Consider the following 16,858-nt stretch of genomic DNA (forward strand, 5'->3'; position numbering starts at 1 on the left):
ATATGAAGGAGGCGTTGAAGATGTTATACCATCTAAGAACTTGAGAGAATCTAAACCAACTCATCTGGGACCATTAGAGCGGGAGTACTGGAAAGATAAAAACATGCCAGAAAGAATAAGAAAATTCTTCTAAACTTTTTCGTTGGATGTAAATCAGACATGAATGAGAACAGTCATGTATTATTAATGGTACCATTTATTTTGTCATAAATTTACACCAAAAATAATGTTTAGGTGAAGAGGTGAGATATCACCTGTTTTTTCACCTGTTTTCTCACCTCATGAATTTTCATGAAATAAAAAATAAAGTTAGTTTTATTTTTATTTATTTTTTATTTTGTATAAAAGATATGATTTCAACAATCGGCACAACAACAATTCAAGCCGCGAACGGCGGGACTCTGTCCACAACAACAGCACCAAACTCGTTAGTCATGAATCCTACGTCAATGTTAGTAGAGATGAAAAACTTCATTCCTTCTTCATATACTTTCGAAACAAAAATCCAGAAGATAAAGCAAGAACTTTTAACAAGTAATTTAGACTGTAGTGCGAAAGATGAAACAAATGAACAGTATCTTTATGAAATGCAGGACCTCATCGACCATTTACCTAAACTACCTGAAATTCAGCATCAAAAACTCACTATTCCTGAATTCGACGAAATTGAAGTCAAAACAACTGACTCAGTAGAAATAAAGAAGTTCATACGTAAAGTAAATTATGAATTCCTTGGTTTTCATTGCAACCATAAAGTTATGGACAAAGATTGCGATATGGTATATAAAAACATTTCTGACATATATAAATCTGAGGAGTTTAAGACTTACGATAACTTTGTTTCATTAGTTGCAAAATGTGTTTGGGAAATAAGAGATAAAGATAGAAGAGGCAAAGTATGGAACGAACAAATAAGACCCGCTATGTTTGAGATGAAGAGAGCAATTGACGCTTTAGTTGTTCTAGCAGGTCAAATTTCAATGTATAACGCAAAAATGAACCCGCAATGTTCTAAATGTAAGGCAGCGATGAGGAAATATAACTACTCCGTCAAAGAGATAGAAAGAATGCGAAACGACTATGCAGATTTAAAGAAAGAAGCAGAAAAGCCAGCAGAAGATAAAATGGACATGTTAGCATTTCTGAACAAAAACTATCCAACAGCAGAAGATTTCCTTCTATCTGACGTCAAGAAGAAGTATAAAGAAACTTTCGGCATTGTTAAAACATTCGATGTACTAAAAGAAGAAATAGAAGCTACAAAACTGTTTAAGATTTCAAATATACATCGTACAATTCATGTAAAACGCTTATAAAATAACTAGGGTGAAAAATTAGGTGAAAAAACAGGTGATATCTCACCTCTTCACCTAAATTATATTTTTGGTCAAAGCTTCCACGAGAGAAAAGATTCCTCATTTGCTAAGGATTCCAAAAATGAAAAAATCGTTGATTTCGGCTGAGAAAAAACGGCAAAAACCCTTCTTCCACGGGAACAAAGAAATAAAGAAGAAATAAAGTAAATTTTTTTATTTATTCCCGTGGAAGATAGAGCACTTTTATGACACTTTTTATTCACGACAAACAAGACAAATAAAGAAAATAAGAAAATACGGCGCTGTCGCGGTTCGAACCACAGACCCTGACCCCTCCATAACACCACCTTAGACCACTGTGCTACGTAGCCTGTCGACATAAGATTTTATAAATTGCATATTTGACGTAAATTTATTTCCATCTGGCTTCCCACTGCATAAGATATTCATACGTGTTTGTAAGACATTCATTAAACTTCTTTCTATTGCATCTAATCTTGCGTTATTTTTTTCAATAACTTGTCTGTATTCTTCATCATCTCCAGCAGTGTTTGGGTCTTCACGTTTAAAATATTCATTGTTAACCAATTTTTTTCTACAAATTTTATTAGTGTTTGATTCACTTCGTTATGATAACGGTCATATTCTTTCAATACGTAAGTGAAGACAAAATGCGTCGTACCTTCAATCTTAAAGCTTAAAGAACTTTCAACACAGTTTTGAGGGTCTGTCAGTGCGTCAATGAGATAGTATTCGAAGTCAGTCAATAATCTTTTTAAAGTCATTTCATACAGGATAAAATTTAATGTTGTGAAGAAATAGTGTTTATCTCAAAAAAAATAAAGTTAGTTTTTATTTTATTTATTTTTTTATCCTGTATGTAAAGACAGATATGTCAACATTAGAGAACACAACAACTGCTATCGTTCATGAAGCCATAAATGAAGAATACGAATACATACAGTATAACAAACAGTTACGTCTCATTCGTTCAGTCAAAGATGACATGTACCAAATGCAAAGTATAATGAATGCTCTTCAGTCTACAAAGCAAGCATATCATTGGTTTGAAAACCAACAGACAAAAGAACTTTTAGAAGAATTTCCTCATATGATTGCTTCCCTCGGAAAACCGAGAGAAGAGATTCCGTACGAAAATCGCAAGAATTTGGCTCCTGGTTTGAAAGGTTATTATGTTCATAGACTTTTAGTAAATGCTGTAGCAATGTGGGCTTCACCTCGTTACGCTTGTTATATTTTCATGATGTTAGATGAACTATATAAAGCAGAACGTGGAGAGATGGAAAAGAAACTTCAAGCAAAAGATGAAGTCATTGAATCCAAAGACAAAAGCATACAGAAAAGAATACCGCGTTCAGTACCAAAAGGAAAGGAAAAGAGTTATAAGTATATGATTTATACTGAAGAGTTGGAGAATGAAGAAGACAGAGATATGGTTATGTTGCATTTAGTCAGAAGAAACAACAAAAGCTTTTACGACCTTGCTAAAATATATAAATCTGACAGAAACTGGTTCTATCGTGAAAACTTACCGATTTCAATGACACCGAATGAGCAAATAAAAGAAATTGTCAAAAATACTCTTCCTCAAACACACTATGACATCAAAGGTTGCACAATACTTACCTTCAAAGAAGACTTACCATTACTGAAGGAAAAAATAACAGAATATTTCGATAACTTCAAAGAGGAAGAATGAAGTCACGACAACATTAACGAAAGAAGTCACGACAACATTAACGAAGAGAGAATGAGGTGAAAAAACAGGTGAAATCTCACCTCTTCACCAAAAATATATTTTTGGTTAAATAGCTTCAGGGTCAATTTCTTCAACCATTTCACTTCCTTCGTCAATGTCAATAGAAGCTTCTTCAACCTTTGGTAAGAACTTTTGTATAACATCTTTGTTCGTTATTGTCTTCAGAGATGAAGGATAATATTTCACAGATGTTTCACCCTTCTTATATTCTTTCTGTTCGGAAAGATTCATAGCAATACTGAAGAAGTCAATGTTGGAGTTCTTTATAACAGTATAATGAGTATCTTTGACATTCACGAAGAAACCCTTTTGTTTCAAAACTACTGCTAACTCTTGTGAAGTATAACGTTTGCGGTCAATGACAATAGCTAATGGTCTGACATACTGACCGAACTTAGATTCTTTCACAAACTTCTTGTTAAAGATAACATTAACGTTTGCAGAACCATTGAACTCATTCTTGATGGCAGTAGCGAGAGCATTGTATGAAAAGAACTTGCAATCTTGCATGTGTTTCATTAAAATAAAAATATTAAATTATTTTGAAAAATAACTTAAAAAAATGTAATCTAATTTTTCAAAAAATATTTTTTTATTTCCTACTAAAGATGTATCGGAAGTTGTCTAAGTTAGAACACTCGGAAATAAAACAACTTCTTACAGAAGCTAATATAGATGTTGCAAAACATTACGCGACAAACAAAAAAGCACTCGCTGACTTCATTAAAGACTACAATGGTGCAATAAGTTATGATAGAATTCATGAGTTCATAAAGCCGCAACGCGGCGAGGACGAAGTCCATGCAAGAGCATTTCCTTTAAATGACATTGCTATTGACTTATATCATAGACGTTCAGTACCTCATGAAGTAAGAAGAGAAATGTTTGACATAACAAATGCGAACGTTGGTCATACTCGTAAAGCTCTTTCGCATGATGTTCGTCAAGAAATGTTTGACATAACAAATGCAAACGTTGGTGAAACAAGAAGAAGAGACGACACACTGAAACAACAGAGAAGAGAGATGTTTAAAAGTGCTATAGAACAAGTTCGCAAAGCTAACGATGTCATTCGTTCCATTGACGACAAACCAAAAGAAGGTGAGAGATGGTTAAAGAAAGATGAAGAGAATAGGAAGAGAAATGTGAAGTCAGGCAATAGACTCATTGACTTTAACATCGAAGCTTTAGATGAACCAAACAGAGAATATTTACACAAACATTTCGGTAAGGTTTTCATGAGACTCTTAGAGAAGATTAAAATAAACTCACAACAAAGATGGATGGTATGTTATAAACTTGGTGGAAAGTATGAATGTTCTACGTTAAACCTCAATAATATTGGAACATTACTACATCAGCTCTTGAAGGAGAACTTTATATCAGAGATAGAAGCAAATGCTGCAGGTATTGTTGAAATGCACTATGACTTCTTCTTGACAAACATAAAGAATCTTACTGAAATAAAGATGTATGATTTAACAGAATATGAAGGCTTAACGATGTCAGATGTAAAGAAAGGCAAACCAAAAAAGAGACCATATAGAGATGAAAGCACACTGACAAATGACCAGAAAGCCATTTTGGAAGCTCTTAAGCAAACAGGAAACCCAGCACTTATAGAAAGCTTTTGGAAAGATAATGGTGAAAAGAAGTTTTATAAGAAGAGAAGCGGTCAGTTATGGAAGTATCTTTGCACATTACCTATAAATCTTGAACGCTACCAAATCTTCAATGAACTGAACAAAAGAACTGCAATACTTATGACAGAGGACAATTGTTTCGTTTATGCTTGCATTCAGGCTGGAGTAAATGAAGAAACTATTGACCACATGAGAGAAGTCATTCGTGTTAGAGACTTTCCTCAAAGTAAAGTACAAGAAATTTCTGACGCAACAGGTATAGCATTTAATGTTACCATTGGTTATTTCAATGACTCAAGACATAATGAAATAAAGAGATACATACCAAAAGAATGTGAAACTGTTAGAACTATTGACTTACTTCTTGTTGAAGACCACTACATGCTAAATGAAAGACTTCCAATGACAACATACTTCATTCGAAACTATAAAGAAATTCTCAAAGCTTGTGGTGGAATGAACATTGAGAAACAGATGAAGATTTATACAAAGAGAGAAGATAAATATGTAGTTCGTTATGATAGAACAACACCGTTATGGGATGTTATGAAAACATTGTGGGAGTGCAAATATTTCGAACCTATTTCTTATGGAGAACTTTTCACATATACTACTGACTTATATAAACAGAACCTTGCACCATTTAAAGATTTGACATATGCTCCAAAGTATTGTGTACAACTGAAGAAGAAAGCAGAGTCAAAAGAAGTAAATAAAGCTAAATGTAAATTCATTCCTGAGCACGTTTTCTTTGCTTTGACTTTGAGTGTAGTACGGATGGCTTTCATAAAGCTTTTAACATCTGTTATGACAGTGAAGATGGTTCAGTGAGTGAAAGCATTTGGGGTCAAAACTGTGCAACAGAATTTTTGGAAAGACTCCCTGACAAGAGTTTAATATATTTTCACAACCTCAGTTATGACATAAACTTCATCTTAAGACACATGACAGAAGTGAAAGGAACTCCCATCATTAAAGGTTCACGAACAATGCAAATAACTGGTTTATATAAAGGACGGGCAATTATTATAAAAGACTCTTACAGTGTTATAAATAAGAAGCTTAAACTATTTCCTGCTATGTTTAACTTACAAACAGGACCGAAAGAAGTATTTCCATATAACTACTACAGCAGTGTTTTGTTAGCAAATGACAACAGAACTGGTGTCATTTCTGAAGCATGTAAGTTTATCCGGGATGCAGATACATTTATGAAAAACATAGATTCCATCAAAGGTTGCAGAATAGATGAGAACCACTTCGACTTAGAAAAATATAGCACGTTTTACTGCAAACAAGATGTAAGAATTTTAAGAGAAGGTTTTGTAAAGTTCCGCAATGACTTATTGAAAGAGTTTGATTTAAACGTTTATGACTACGTTAGTATTTGTTCAATTGCTAACAAATTGTTTTTGAGAACAGAGTATACTTCCCGAATGGAAATCTTTATGACCTCTCAAATAAACCAAGAGAATTTATTTCGAGATGCATTCAAGGTGGAAGATGTATGTTGTCAGATAACATGAAACAAAAGAGCAAAAAGAAACTCATTGCTGACTTCGACACTGTTTCATTATATCCTTCAGCTATAGCAAGACTTTATACTTTAGAAGGTATTCCAAAAGTATTGAAGGAAGAAATGTTAAACACAGAGTATCTCATGAGACATTTATTCGATGATGACCAAAAGGAACCCATTGGTGAAAAGTTTATGTCTGGCTTCTTTGTTCTCATTAAGATAACAGAGATTGGTATACCCAGACACTTTCATTTAATAGTTTGCGACCCTGAACTAAATCCAGAACTTAACGTTCCAAGAAGTTCAAACACTTGCTGTCTCATGTATGTTGACCATATAACATTACAAGACCTCATAAAATATCAAGGTGTCAAATGTGAAGTGTTGCAAGGATACTATTACGATGGAAACAGAGATATGAGAATAAGAGATGAAGTAAAGAAGTTGTTTGAGTTAAGGTTAAAGTATAAGAAAGAAGAAAACCCCTTACAAGAAATTATAAAACTCATTCTGAACAGCATTTATGGCAAATTCTATTCTATCTCCTATTGAGTCAAAAATAACCATAGTAGATGACAAAGATGCTATAAGATATGCTATAAGAATTACAACCATATAGTGAAGTTCGAAGGTTTGGATGGTTCAGATAAAACTATTTTCAAGCTAACGAAAAGCATTTGCAGACACTTTAACTTCTGTCCACTTGGTGTTAATATTCTGTCTATGTCAAAACGTATTATGAATGAAGTATTCTGTACTGCAGAGGACATGGGTCTTCAAAATCTTTTACCAGGATACCGACAGTATGCACTTATATAATGAAGACATCCCAAAGCTTGCAGCAGAGTTTAAGAAGAGATACGGTAGAGAACTTATAGGAAAGAACCTTGGTCAATTTCATAGCGACTTTGCAGAAATAACACCTGGAAAACAAAGTTTAGCTTATAAAAGTATTTTCTGTGGAAAGAAGACCTACATAGACTTACTCACGAATGATTTAAATGAAGTTGCATTTCACTGCAGAATGAAAGGCGTGAAGCAAGATGTTATTGCTTTAACCGCTAATGAAATGTTTCCTGAAGCTATACAATGCTATTACAATGAAGATAAGAACATTCACATACCTGTTGGAACATATGACAAAGACTCTGAGTTCAGTTTAATGAAACTTTACAAAGCACTTTATGATGGTCAAGAGATTGCATTCGACTTATGTAAGTCATGTCAACCTTGCTTTGCTGAAAAGTTCAACTTTTCAATAACGACTAAAACAAGCTTTATTCGTAAGTTGAAGTTCTGAGGTCATTTATTTTTGTCAGCAATGAGGTCATTTGTGATAAAAATAAGCGCTAGCGGCATGGGCGAAGCCTATGTGGTCATTTACAATACAGCTATTGTAGAGTTTAACAATTGTGCTTCAATGTATAAACAATCTTATCTGGAGGTAAGAACACTGGGCACTTATGGTCATGAGTGGAGAACATGTCTATCCAAAACTCACGATTGAAGCCAGTAAGCTTGTAATACTTAGGATTTGACAGTGGTGAAGTTCTTGTATGACCAATGAACTCATTTTCAACTCCCTTACTTAAGTTTGAATATAATATAGCTTGCTTTCTATCCCAAATGCCAGGTGTTACAATCTTTGAAAATTCATTTTTCCTCGGAAGTATTGCATCATAATTGAAAACATTCTTGAAGTCTTCATTGGTTCAGAGATTTGAAACCTTATACGTAATGGATTTTCTTTCTTTTTAGCGACTTCATTGAATGGTGAATATATAACAAACTGACAGTCATGAGTTCCATCTTCATTTTCATTAAATTCATAATGAAAGTCTATAAGTTGTGGCTGACTACCTTCTTCTTTCAGTTGTGCAAGAAACTCACGTAAAGGCTGTAAAGTTTGTACTTCAATATTGAACTTTTTCTCGAACATCTCATTAAATGAAATCATACATTGCAACAATGTTGTATCGTCTTTAAAGTATTTGTATATGTGAATGTTTTGGGCGCTTAAAGACTGTTCGTCATTTTCTATCTCGACTTGAAGTATAAAGTCAACCTTTCTGAAAGCACGTGTTATATACATAGATGTTATGCCAATGTACTTCTCTTCATTTATGTTCACAATCCAGTCTGTTGGAAACTTAAACGTTACTCTGTTCCCTTTATTTTGACGTCAGGGTTTTCACTACTGAACGCAACAGATAAAGGTATTTGTCTATACATTAGTTTGGATAAAAATAAACCATTTACTCTTTCTTTGCTTCAGCTTCCTTTGCTTTTTTCTTCCTTTGCTTTTGCTTCTTCTCTAGCTTTTTTCGCCAGCAAACGTGGGTTCTTCTGTCTTCCAGCAGCTAATGCAGCTAGTTGTTTTTCACTAAGTTTTCTCTTTGGTCTCTCTGGCTTTTGTTCTGTTTTTGTTCCTTCAGTTCGGATAAAATTTGTTCACGAATTTCTTTCTTCAATGCTTCAACATCTATGACCCCTTGGGTCTTGTCCGTAGGATTTGACTGAGTCATTTGACTGTAGATAAAAAACTAAATTAAAACTTTAACCGATGTAAAATGAGCTTGTCAAAATCAGAACGAGAGTCTATTATATTAAATGACGCCAGAGGAATACAACATCCTTTCTATTATGTAAGTCAGAGTAAAGATGGTAAAATATATGTAAGAAAAAGAAAGGTTCCATTAGCGAATGCAGAGAGCGACAACATTAAGGTGCATGGCAAGGGAAGCCACGAAGCCCATATAAAACCTTCTGTACAAACTGAGCCACCAAAAGACAAGAAGAAAAGAAGCCAGATGTACTTTCAATAACGAACCAAGAGCTTATTGCAAAGTTCGTGAATTTCATTGAAAAGCAAACCGAGTCAAAGAACCCTGACCCACCAGTGAAAGAAGTTGAGACAAAAGAGAATGTACAGTTCATTGAAAATGTCAAGAAACAACTTCCACCACGAATACCAAGAAGAAGAGTGAGAATAATGAAGTAAATAGATATTTTTATCTGAAGTAAATACATGCAGAACGAACAGTTAAACGAATTTACTCCAGCAGAGCATATTCATCAGATTCGCTCATATTTCGATATCATAGACAATGCAGTTCAAATTGGTGACACTAATAGAAAATATTCTGACGCAAAGATTCCATCACAACCTGGAACTGCTAAAGATAACACATGGGTAACATTCAATCTCTCACCTCCTGGTGAAAATATGTTGGACCTTTACAATACATTCATTACGTATAAAATGGAAGGTCAATTTATTGTAGATAAAGAAATTGGTTCAGGTTCCAATAAAACAAACCCACCAGGATTTTGGATTGGTTTCGATGACGCTTTCTATGCAGTTGCTGGATATCAAATCCTTGCAAATGGTCGTATCGTATATTCTCAAGACAACGCAAGAGAAGAAGCATATATAACTTCAAACTCACAAACTACCGAACAAATAAAGAAAGTAATGTTTTTCAAAGACTCGACATGAAGATGTATGGAGTCATTCGGGAACATGCAGAACAGGACAAATTGTTAGTGGTCCAATTACAGCAGGAAAATCATTTGATTTTAAGCTTCGTTTAAGAATTCTGTTAGAAGATTCCTTCCATTAGAAGCTATTCGATTTATTCCAGCTTTTGCAGGAAACATTCAGCTTAAAGTAAAGTTCAGTAGCGACGCCTTACAATGCACATCTATATCTGTAAATGATATCATTGCTTTCAATCCAACTCTTAAAGTTGCATTTGCTTCAGATTCAAATCCACCGACAAATAAATTTGTTCCATGGAATGAACCATTCACTATGATAACGAAGGCAGTAGAAGCTAGTGGAACAGTTACTATTACAACTGTAACCCAGCAACTATTTCGAACAAAGATGGATTTTAATGAATGTTTTATTCATCCAAAGTCATTCTCTTTAGACCCTAACATTTATACAGAACTTGTAGAACATTATACAAACGAGGCTTTATGTTTTCCTGTTAAAGTTATGGATTGGATTCCTATGGACGGTTCATTCTCAAGAATACAGATAGTTCAAGTGCAACATTTACAGCAGCTTATACGCCTATTAATGTTAAAAGTATTTGGGCACTATTTAGAAAGAAAGACAACTATTATGTTAATTTTGAGAACCCTAAGTTTAAATATCTTCAGCTTTCCATGGGAGCTTATGGAAATATGCCTGCAGAACCTGAAAAATCATATGGACCTGTATTTTATGAAATGGTTGCGAACGCTTGCAATACAAACAATGATATGATAGGATTTAATGAAGATGTTATGAGGTCATTGGTGGATGATGGTAGTGTGGAACATAAATGGGATAGCTATGACAACACACATTTCTTATGTGGTTTTCCAACAGAAGTGGACTTTTGCTTCCAGCAAGGTCAAACATCTACTGCTCCAATAACATACAAATTGTCTGTTAAAGGACCTATTGAACTAGCAACTGAAAATGTACCAAAGCCACTTATTGGATTTATGAGGGATTGTTGCTTTGCAATACAAGTAAGACAGTCAGGCATACCAATATAAGACTTGACGACTATAACTTAGCACGGACGACAGTGAGGAATAAAGGATGAACGTTTATTTTTAAAGCTTATAAATGAGTTCTTCATCAAGCTCTCGTGAACCTTCACCATCTGTGAAACAAACTTTACCAAACGATTATGGAGCACCTATTGAATATTTCTTACGAGCTGCACAATGGCAAAGAGCAGTTCACCAAGGTTAGGTGTTCCACAGCTCCTGTCAAAAATAGCATTTGGTCAAGTCCTTATATAAGATATGGTCTCCCACTAGGTTTGCTAGCTACAGCAGGAGCAGTAATGATGTTGAAAAGAAACAAAGCAAATGTTATAAATAATACTGAAGTAGCTGAATTTGAACAAACTCCGACACCATCGCCAAAACCAACGCCTTCACAAACAACACCTTCAATGACTCCTGAACCTATGAAAGTACAAACTCCTGTTCAAAAGTCAACTCCAAAACCGACTCCAACATTTAAACCAGAACCTACTCCTCAAATAAATCGTAAAACTCCTGCGTTTCCTTACTGAAAAAATAATGTTAGTTTTATTTTATTTGAACATTTTATTTAGAGTAAAATGACGACTAAAGTCACTGAAGCAATGAAACAAAAATTTTTGGTAGAATACATTAAATCAGGAGCGGTTCCAGAAGGTTTTTACGTTCATACTATGAAGGATGGTAGAGTTCAGTTTAGAAAGATAAAGCAACCATTAGATAGAGAAGGTATATTAAGGAAGATTAAACTTCATGAGGACAACATTGCTGAACTTAAGAAGAAGTTAGAAGAGTTGGAGAAAGGAAGAGAGTTATAAAGTAATGAATTCAAGAGACCCAAAGGGTCAGAGCCGCTTTGCGGCTAGGGTGAAAAACCGGGTGAAAAAAGAGGTGAGATTTCACCACTTCACCTAAATTTATTTTTGTGCTATGTTTTCATACGTGTGAGGGTGGTGATATCATTAATTTTTAAGTTTATTTTTTATTTTATTTTTATTTTATTTTTATATAAATGACGAAAACTATTGAGATAACAAACTACAACGGTCATGAGTTCAAGAATTTGTTCTTCGTTCCTCGTGAAAGTACATTCTATCAGATACGAGGGAGAAAGGGTAAAGTTAGTTTGAGCATTTATGAAGGAATGAAGAATGGAAAGTTTATACAAGCATACGATACAAACGGTAAACGTGTTTCATTAGCTTTGTCAAAACTTACTAACATTTATTTTGACAGTGACTTTGACCTATATGAAGAAGAAAGTGAGTCAGAAGATTATGAGCTGTTATGTGAAGCACAGCAATGGGAGGAGTTGCAATACTTTTGTAAGTGAGAACGTTTATTTTTTACATTAGTGAAGTCGTTTGTGAAAACGTTAGTGAGGTGAAGTGGTTGGTGGTTTTGTAAATATTTAAGGTTAAGTTAGTGTTGTCGTTTGTGTTGTAAAATATACGTTAACGGTTTTGTAAAGTGTCAAATTCACAAGTATTGCGTATGGAGGAACGCAGTGCCGCCGTACACAAGATATGTATACTAACTGATATACGTTATGAAAGGAGGTGAAACGTTGAACTTAAAGTATAGTTTCCCAGACGTTATAAAAATATTTGACGACCACAACATTTCATTAAAATTTATTTGCTAAGTAAAAATGTCAAAACTTCTTGAAAGATGTTTGAAGAAAAATAATATAGACTTTATTTCATGTAAAGGACTTTACACACTTTTGAACGATATGAAAGACCCTGTTTTATTTGTTCGTGTAGACAAAGGAAAGTTCTATGTCTTTACAAAATATTTGAACTTCTTAGACAGAGAACTTCAAGAAACGCCATGTGAAAGTTTAGATGAAGTTCTTCTCCACTTTCAGAAAAACTTTTAAATATATATAAATGGCAGAAGACATAATGGTTTATACTATTACGACTAAAAACCCCGAGTCATATAATTCTATAACAACAAACTTACAAAGTCCTCAAGGACGATATTGTAAACTAACCTTAAACACAATGACGACTAAAGCCTGTTTTGCTCTTTTGACACCAGAAGACTTTATTGTTGTGAATGGTAAAAAATACTCCTTTGAAGATACTTACTCAGATATACCACCAACAGGTTTTGTTGACTTATTTAATACTTTAAGGACGGATGTAACATGTGCTGCAACTAGAGCAGGTTTCATTATGTTTGGATGTCCGACTGAGTTTACTATAAACAATATGAGCTATAATACAAAACTTATTTCTGGTTTTTACTACCAACAGTTTCCTATAACAGGAAAAGGTGTCATACAAGGAATGTCTATTCCATTGACATTAAGCACACCAATCTTATATATTGTTTCAAACTTAGGTTCAAAGTGTTATTCGAATGTCGACAGAAACTATTATGACCAAAAGATACTTATGCGTATAAACAATACTTTCTCTGCTGGTTTGCCTATTGTTCATTCGAATGCAGAATTTTCAACCTTAGTGAACTCAAACACTTTGGCAAGTATAACGTTGACATTAGTTGACGCAAACTTTGTTCCTGTAAAACTTTTATGTCCTATGTATTTGTCAATGACGGCAGAAAGTTTCGAATTGGAAGATGCAACTGGTGAAAGTATTGTATTACAAGAACAACTTCAACAACAAATAGCTCAAGAACAACAAATGCAACAAATGGAACAACAAAGTCAAGAATAAAAAAATAATATTTTTTTTATTTTTATAAAAATGTACAGAATAGATGTTTCAGATTTTTATGACTTCCAAGCATTCAGAAATATGTGTCCATTTAGAGACTATAACAAAGCAGTCGAGAATTTGAAACGTTTAGTCATTTATGTTGACTCTGCCCCAGAATGTTATGTCATGAAAGAATGGGATGTTGTCTTTAACAAACCAAGAGCAACAATAGTGTCTGAACAAGAATGTAGACAGAAACTTAAGAAAATAAAAGTCGTACAAGTTGGAATGAAGATGTTAGATGCTTGGGATATCTTATTGTCAAAGTTAGAAGATTTTTCAGTTCGAGGTATAAAGTTCTATACACCTTCTCCAAACTTCTATTCTATCTTCACTGGATATAAATACGAACAAGTAGAATGGAAAGAAAATATTATAGAAGCTTGGTTAGACCATGTCAAAGAAATTATATGCAATGGAAACGAAAAGGTTTATGAGTATATCTTATGTTGGTTTGCAAATATCTTACAACATCCAAGTGCTAAAAATGAAACTGCTCTCATTATAATTGGAAAACAAGGAACAGGTAAGAATACTTTCTTTACAGATATCTTATGCAAACTGTTAGAAGGTTATTCGAACCCTAATATGACAAACTTAGAAAACATCTGCGGTAAATTTAACTCTTCAATTGAGAATATGAAACTTATAGTTTGCAATGAACTTCAAAGTATAGATACAACAAAAGTTTTGAACTCAGATGCTTTGAAGAGTCTTATAACAGACAAAGTTGGAGTTGTTGAAAGAAAGTATAAAGACCAAAGAGTTTGTGAAAATGTTGCAAACTTCATTATGGTTTCAAACAATGTTGTTCCGATGAAGTTAGAAAGTTCTGACAGAAGATATGTAGTTGTCAGAACGTCAGAAGCTCATATGCAAGATACAGAATATTTTGACGACTTAGCAGAAACTTTGACATCTGACTTTTACAACCACTTGTTCTCATACTTTATGACATTAGATATTTCTAAGTTCAATCCAAGACAAATTCCACATACCGAAGAGAGACAAACATTGTTAGAAGCAAACAAGAGTGTATATGAACTGTTCATAGATGAAACTGACTTTGTGTCATTAGATGAAAGGTCATTGTACGATTCGTATAAACAATATTGTCAAGAATATGGTTATATGGCAGCTTCTAAACGTACATTCTTGGCAAATGTCAAAAGTCTTTTAGATGTTCAGAATGGTGTATATACAAAGAAAATTTTTTCTGAGTAAATTTTAAAAAAAATATTTTTTATCCGATAGAAAAGATGACGAAATTCATCTCAGTAAATAAGTACATGACAGAAGTCAAAGATAAGTTAGCTCCATTCGCATATTTGAATGTTTACTTCTACAATTTTGAAAAGTCTACATTTGACAAAATTTGGAACATTGCACCAGTTAAGTTTGCTGTTGTTAGAAAAAGTGGTGCAACTTTTGAAGACTTATACATTGACGGTATGTTGACAGTCAAAGAAAATTTTGACAGAAAGTTCTCAAAACTCGAAGAAGGTAAAGCATACAAACTTGTTATACCTTATGAACCAAAGAAAGCAGACGACTATGAATATTATGAGTCTAAGATAGTTGAAGTTCAAGGTAAGTTGGGTAAAAAGATTTTAGAGTCTAAGCCAGTGTTTACTCCTAAAGAGGAAGAGAACATTGACATTGACCCAGAAATGTTCTAAAAATAAAATTTTATTTTTACATGTCAAATTTCTTTTTCTCTGGAACTGGCTCTGGTTCTTTCTTCTCTTCTACTTTTTTCTCTTTCTTTTCTCTCTTCTTCTTTTCTGGTGGAGTTATGTCAAATTTGGCGCAACTATATTTATGTAAAAGTTCTTTGTCCTTTAATAGCTCATCTATTCTGTTTTCTATTTCATCTTCAAGAACAGCGCATGTGTCTTCTTTGCATTCTAAGAAGTTTTGTTGGACTTCATCTCTCCAAGAGGCGTCATCTCTGTCAACAAGTCTGTCATTGACAAACTTAAAGACTGCTCTGCTTAATGTTTTATGGTTCTTGTCATATTCCCAGAAACAGAACTTTAGAACAAATTCACCTTTCTTGTTTACACTATGTAAGATTTTATGGTCGACAGAAGTTTTAGAGTCAAAAAGCTTGTCTCGAATATAGATAGCGAAATCACTAGACATTTTCTAAAAGATAAAAATTTTAATTTTTCTAAAAATATGTTAGAAAAAAAGTTTGCTGACATTGACAAGAAATTTGAGAATGTTTTAAACAAGAACAAGAGGAAGTTAGAAAATGCTCAAATAAAACCTATACATGACAAGTTCTTATTTGCTCAGAATGGTATAACAGGTCTAATTGCACCACCTGGGTCGGGTAAGACTTTCACTTATCTTAAAATGGCTGCACAACAACAAGAACTAGATGAGAAGAACCCATTCTATGAGTTAGTAGTCATTTGTTCGACTTCTGGTCAATTTGACCAAACCGTCAATTCGTTCAAAGATATTATAAAGAAGTCTAAGTTAGTATGTATAAAGGATACTGAGTTGTTAGATTGGATAAAGAAGTACCAAAGAAGAGTTTTGAAGTATAATGCTATAAATGAGTATATAAATTCTAAGTTCAAAGACCCAAATGAGGAAATGCAGAGAATATTAGAGAAGAAACACTTCAGAAACAAACAGAAAGAGATAGAATACATTTCGAAGAAATTGCAATCGTACGATTGGAAGACTTACCCTCATAGATGTCTTCTTATCTTAGATGACTTTGCTTCTCATCCTTTGTTAAAGAACAGAGAACAAGATATGTGTCGAATTCTTAAGAAGCTCAGACACTTTCACATCTCAGTCGTAATATGTGTACAGACAGCCAAGAGTTTAAGTAAGGATGTTAAAAGAATACTTACTGACATTATACTTTTCCCCGGATTGTCCGAAGACGATTTCATGGAACTTATGAAAGAGTCCATGGCAGGTAAGTTTGACAGACATGAACTATGGGAGAAGTACAAAGTCATACAAGACCCTCATACTTCTTTCAGAATTCATATCTACGCAAACAAAGTTCAAATTGTAAAAAGTCAAGCTTGAAAAATAAAGAGTTCATTTACTCTGCTTGTTTGAAGGCGACCCCGAAAGAAGTCGGTCTCGCTGTTCTTCACTGTTTTCATAGAGTTTTGGCGACTGGGGTTTTTTAACTACTCGCTGTTCTTCACTGTTTTCATACGGAATCTCTTCCCTCGGTTTTCCGAGGGAAGCAAGCATATGAGGAAATTCAAATTGTAAAAAGTCAAGCTTGAAAAATCTAAGTGTTTAGTCTTAGTAAGATGGTAGCTTCTTAAAGCAAATAC

The 16,858-nt window shown here is 33.8% G+C and overlaps 12 protein-coding genes across 12 annotated transcripts, besides 3 other annotated features; 10 read left to right on the forward strand and 2 right to left on the reverse strand.

The window, feature by feature from the left end:
• The first annotated feature begins 1 nt into the window (after position 1).
• Positions 2-12,348: a mobile genetic element.
• TVAGG3_0575140 (organellar and viral DNA polymerase type B) lies at positions 351-1,316 on the forward strand (the record flags this gene model as incomplete). Its single annotated transcript, XM_051238961.1, has 1 exon — positions 351-1,316. The coding sequence occupies one exon, from the start codon at positions 351-353 to the stop codon at positions 1,314-1,316; it is 966 nt and encodes a 321-aa protein (XP_051096785.1).
• Positions 2,428-3,036, forward strand: TVAGG3_0575150 (KilA, N-terminal/APSES-type HTH, DNA-binding family; the record flags this gene model as incomplete). Its single annotated transcript, XM_051238962.1, has 1 exon — positions 2,428-3,036. The coding sequence occupies one exon, from the start codon at positions 2,428-2,430 to the stop codon at positions 3,034-3,036; it is 609 nt and encodes a 202-aa protein (XP_051096786.1).
• On the reverse strand, positions 3,142-3,615 carry TVAGG3_0575160 (uncharacterized protein; the record flags this gene model as incomplete). Its single annotated transcript, XM_051238963.1, has 1 exon — positions 3,142-3,615. One exon carries the CDS (start codon positions 3,613-3,615, stop codon positions 3,142-3,144), a length of 474 nt encoding a protein of 157 aa, XP_051096787.1.
• TVAGG3_0575170 (organellar and viral DNA polymerase type B) lies at positions 3,705-3,910 on the forward strand (the record flags this gene model as incomplete). The annotated part of the gene is made up of 1 exon (XM_051238964.1): positions 3,705-3,910. A coding segment is annotated over one exon (206 nt), but the record flags the coding sequence as incomplete, so codon positions are not given.
• Positions 4,122-5,008, forward strand: TVAGG3_0575180 (organellar and viral DNA polymerase type B; the record flags this gene model as incomplete). Its single annotated transcript, XM_051238965.1, has 1 exon — positions 4,122-5,008. A coding segment is annotated over one exon (887 nt), but the record flags the coding sequence as incomplete, so codon positions are not given.
• Positions 11,822-12,142, forward strand: TVAGG3_0575190 (uncharacterized protein; the record flags this gene model as incomplete). Its single annotated transcript, XM_051238966.1, has 1 exon — positions 11,822-12,142. The coding sequence occupies one exon, from the start codon at positions 11,822-11,824 to the stop codon at positions 12,140-12,142; it is 321 nt and encodes a 106-aa protein (XP_051096790.1).
• Positions 12,349-12,716: 368 nt separating the features above from the next.
• Positions 12,717-16,858: part of a mobile genetic element that runs on past the window's edge.
• On the forward strand, positions 13,107-13,499 carry TVAGG3_0575210 (uncharacterized protein; the record flags this gene model as incomplete). Its single annotated transcript, XM_051238967.1, has 1 exon — positions 13,107-13,499. The coding sequence occupies one exon, from the start codon at positions 13,107-13,109 to the stop codon at positions 13,497-13,499; it is 393 nt and encodes a 130-aa protein (XP_051096791.1).
• TVAGG3_0575220 (uncharacterized protein) lies at positions 13,530-14,133 on the forward strand (the record flags this gene model as incomplete). Its single annotated transcript, XM_051238968.1, has 1 exon — positions 13,530-14,133. A coding segment is annotated over one exon (604 nt), but the record flags the coding sequence as incomplete, so codon positions are not given.
• Positions 14,181-14,765, forward strand: TVAGG3_0575230 (uncharacterized protein; the record flags this gene model as incomplete). Its single annotated transcript, XM_051238969.1, has 1 exon — positions 14,181-14,765. One exon carries the CDS (start codon positions 14,181-14,183, stop codon positions 14,763-14,765), a length of 585 nt encoding a protein of 194 aa, XP_051096793.1.
• On the forward strand, positions 14,801-15,220 carry TVAGG3_0575240 (protein of unknown function, DUF4108 family; the record flags this gene model as incomplete). The annotated part of the gene is made up of 1 exon (XM_051238970.1): positions 14,801-15,220. One exon carries the CDS (start codon positions 14,801-14,803, stop codon positions 15,218-15,220), a length of 420 nt encoding a protein of 139 aa, XP_051096794.1.
• On the reverse strand, positions 15,237-15,686 carry TVAGG3_0575250 (uncharacterized protein; the record flags this gene model as incomplete). The annotated part of the gene is made up of 1 exon (XM_051238971.1): positions 15,237-15,686. One exon carries the CDS (start codon positions 15,684-15,686, stop codon positions 15,237-15,239), a length of 450 nt encoding a protein of 149 aa, XP_051096795.1.
• On the forward strand, positions 15,924-16,598 carry TVAGG3_0575260 (protein of unknown function, DUF4106 family; the record flags this gene model as incomplete). The annotated part of the gene is made up of 1 exon (XM_051238972.1): positions 15,924-16,598. A coding segment is annotated over one exon (675 nt), but the record flags the coding sequence as incomplete, so codon positions are not given.
• Positions 16,609-16,768: a mobile genetic element.

This window comes from Trichomonas vaginalis, chromosome II (genome assembly GCF_026262505.1).
Source record: "Trichomonas vaginalis G3 chromosome II, whole genome shotgun sequence".
Classification (NCBI taxonomy): Eukaryota; Parabasalia; order Trichomonadida; family Trichomonadidae; genus Trichomonas; species Trichomonas vaginalis.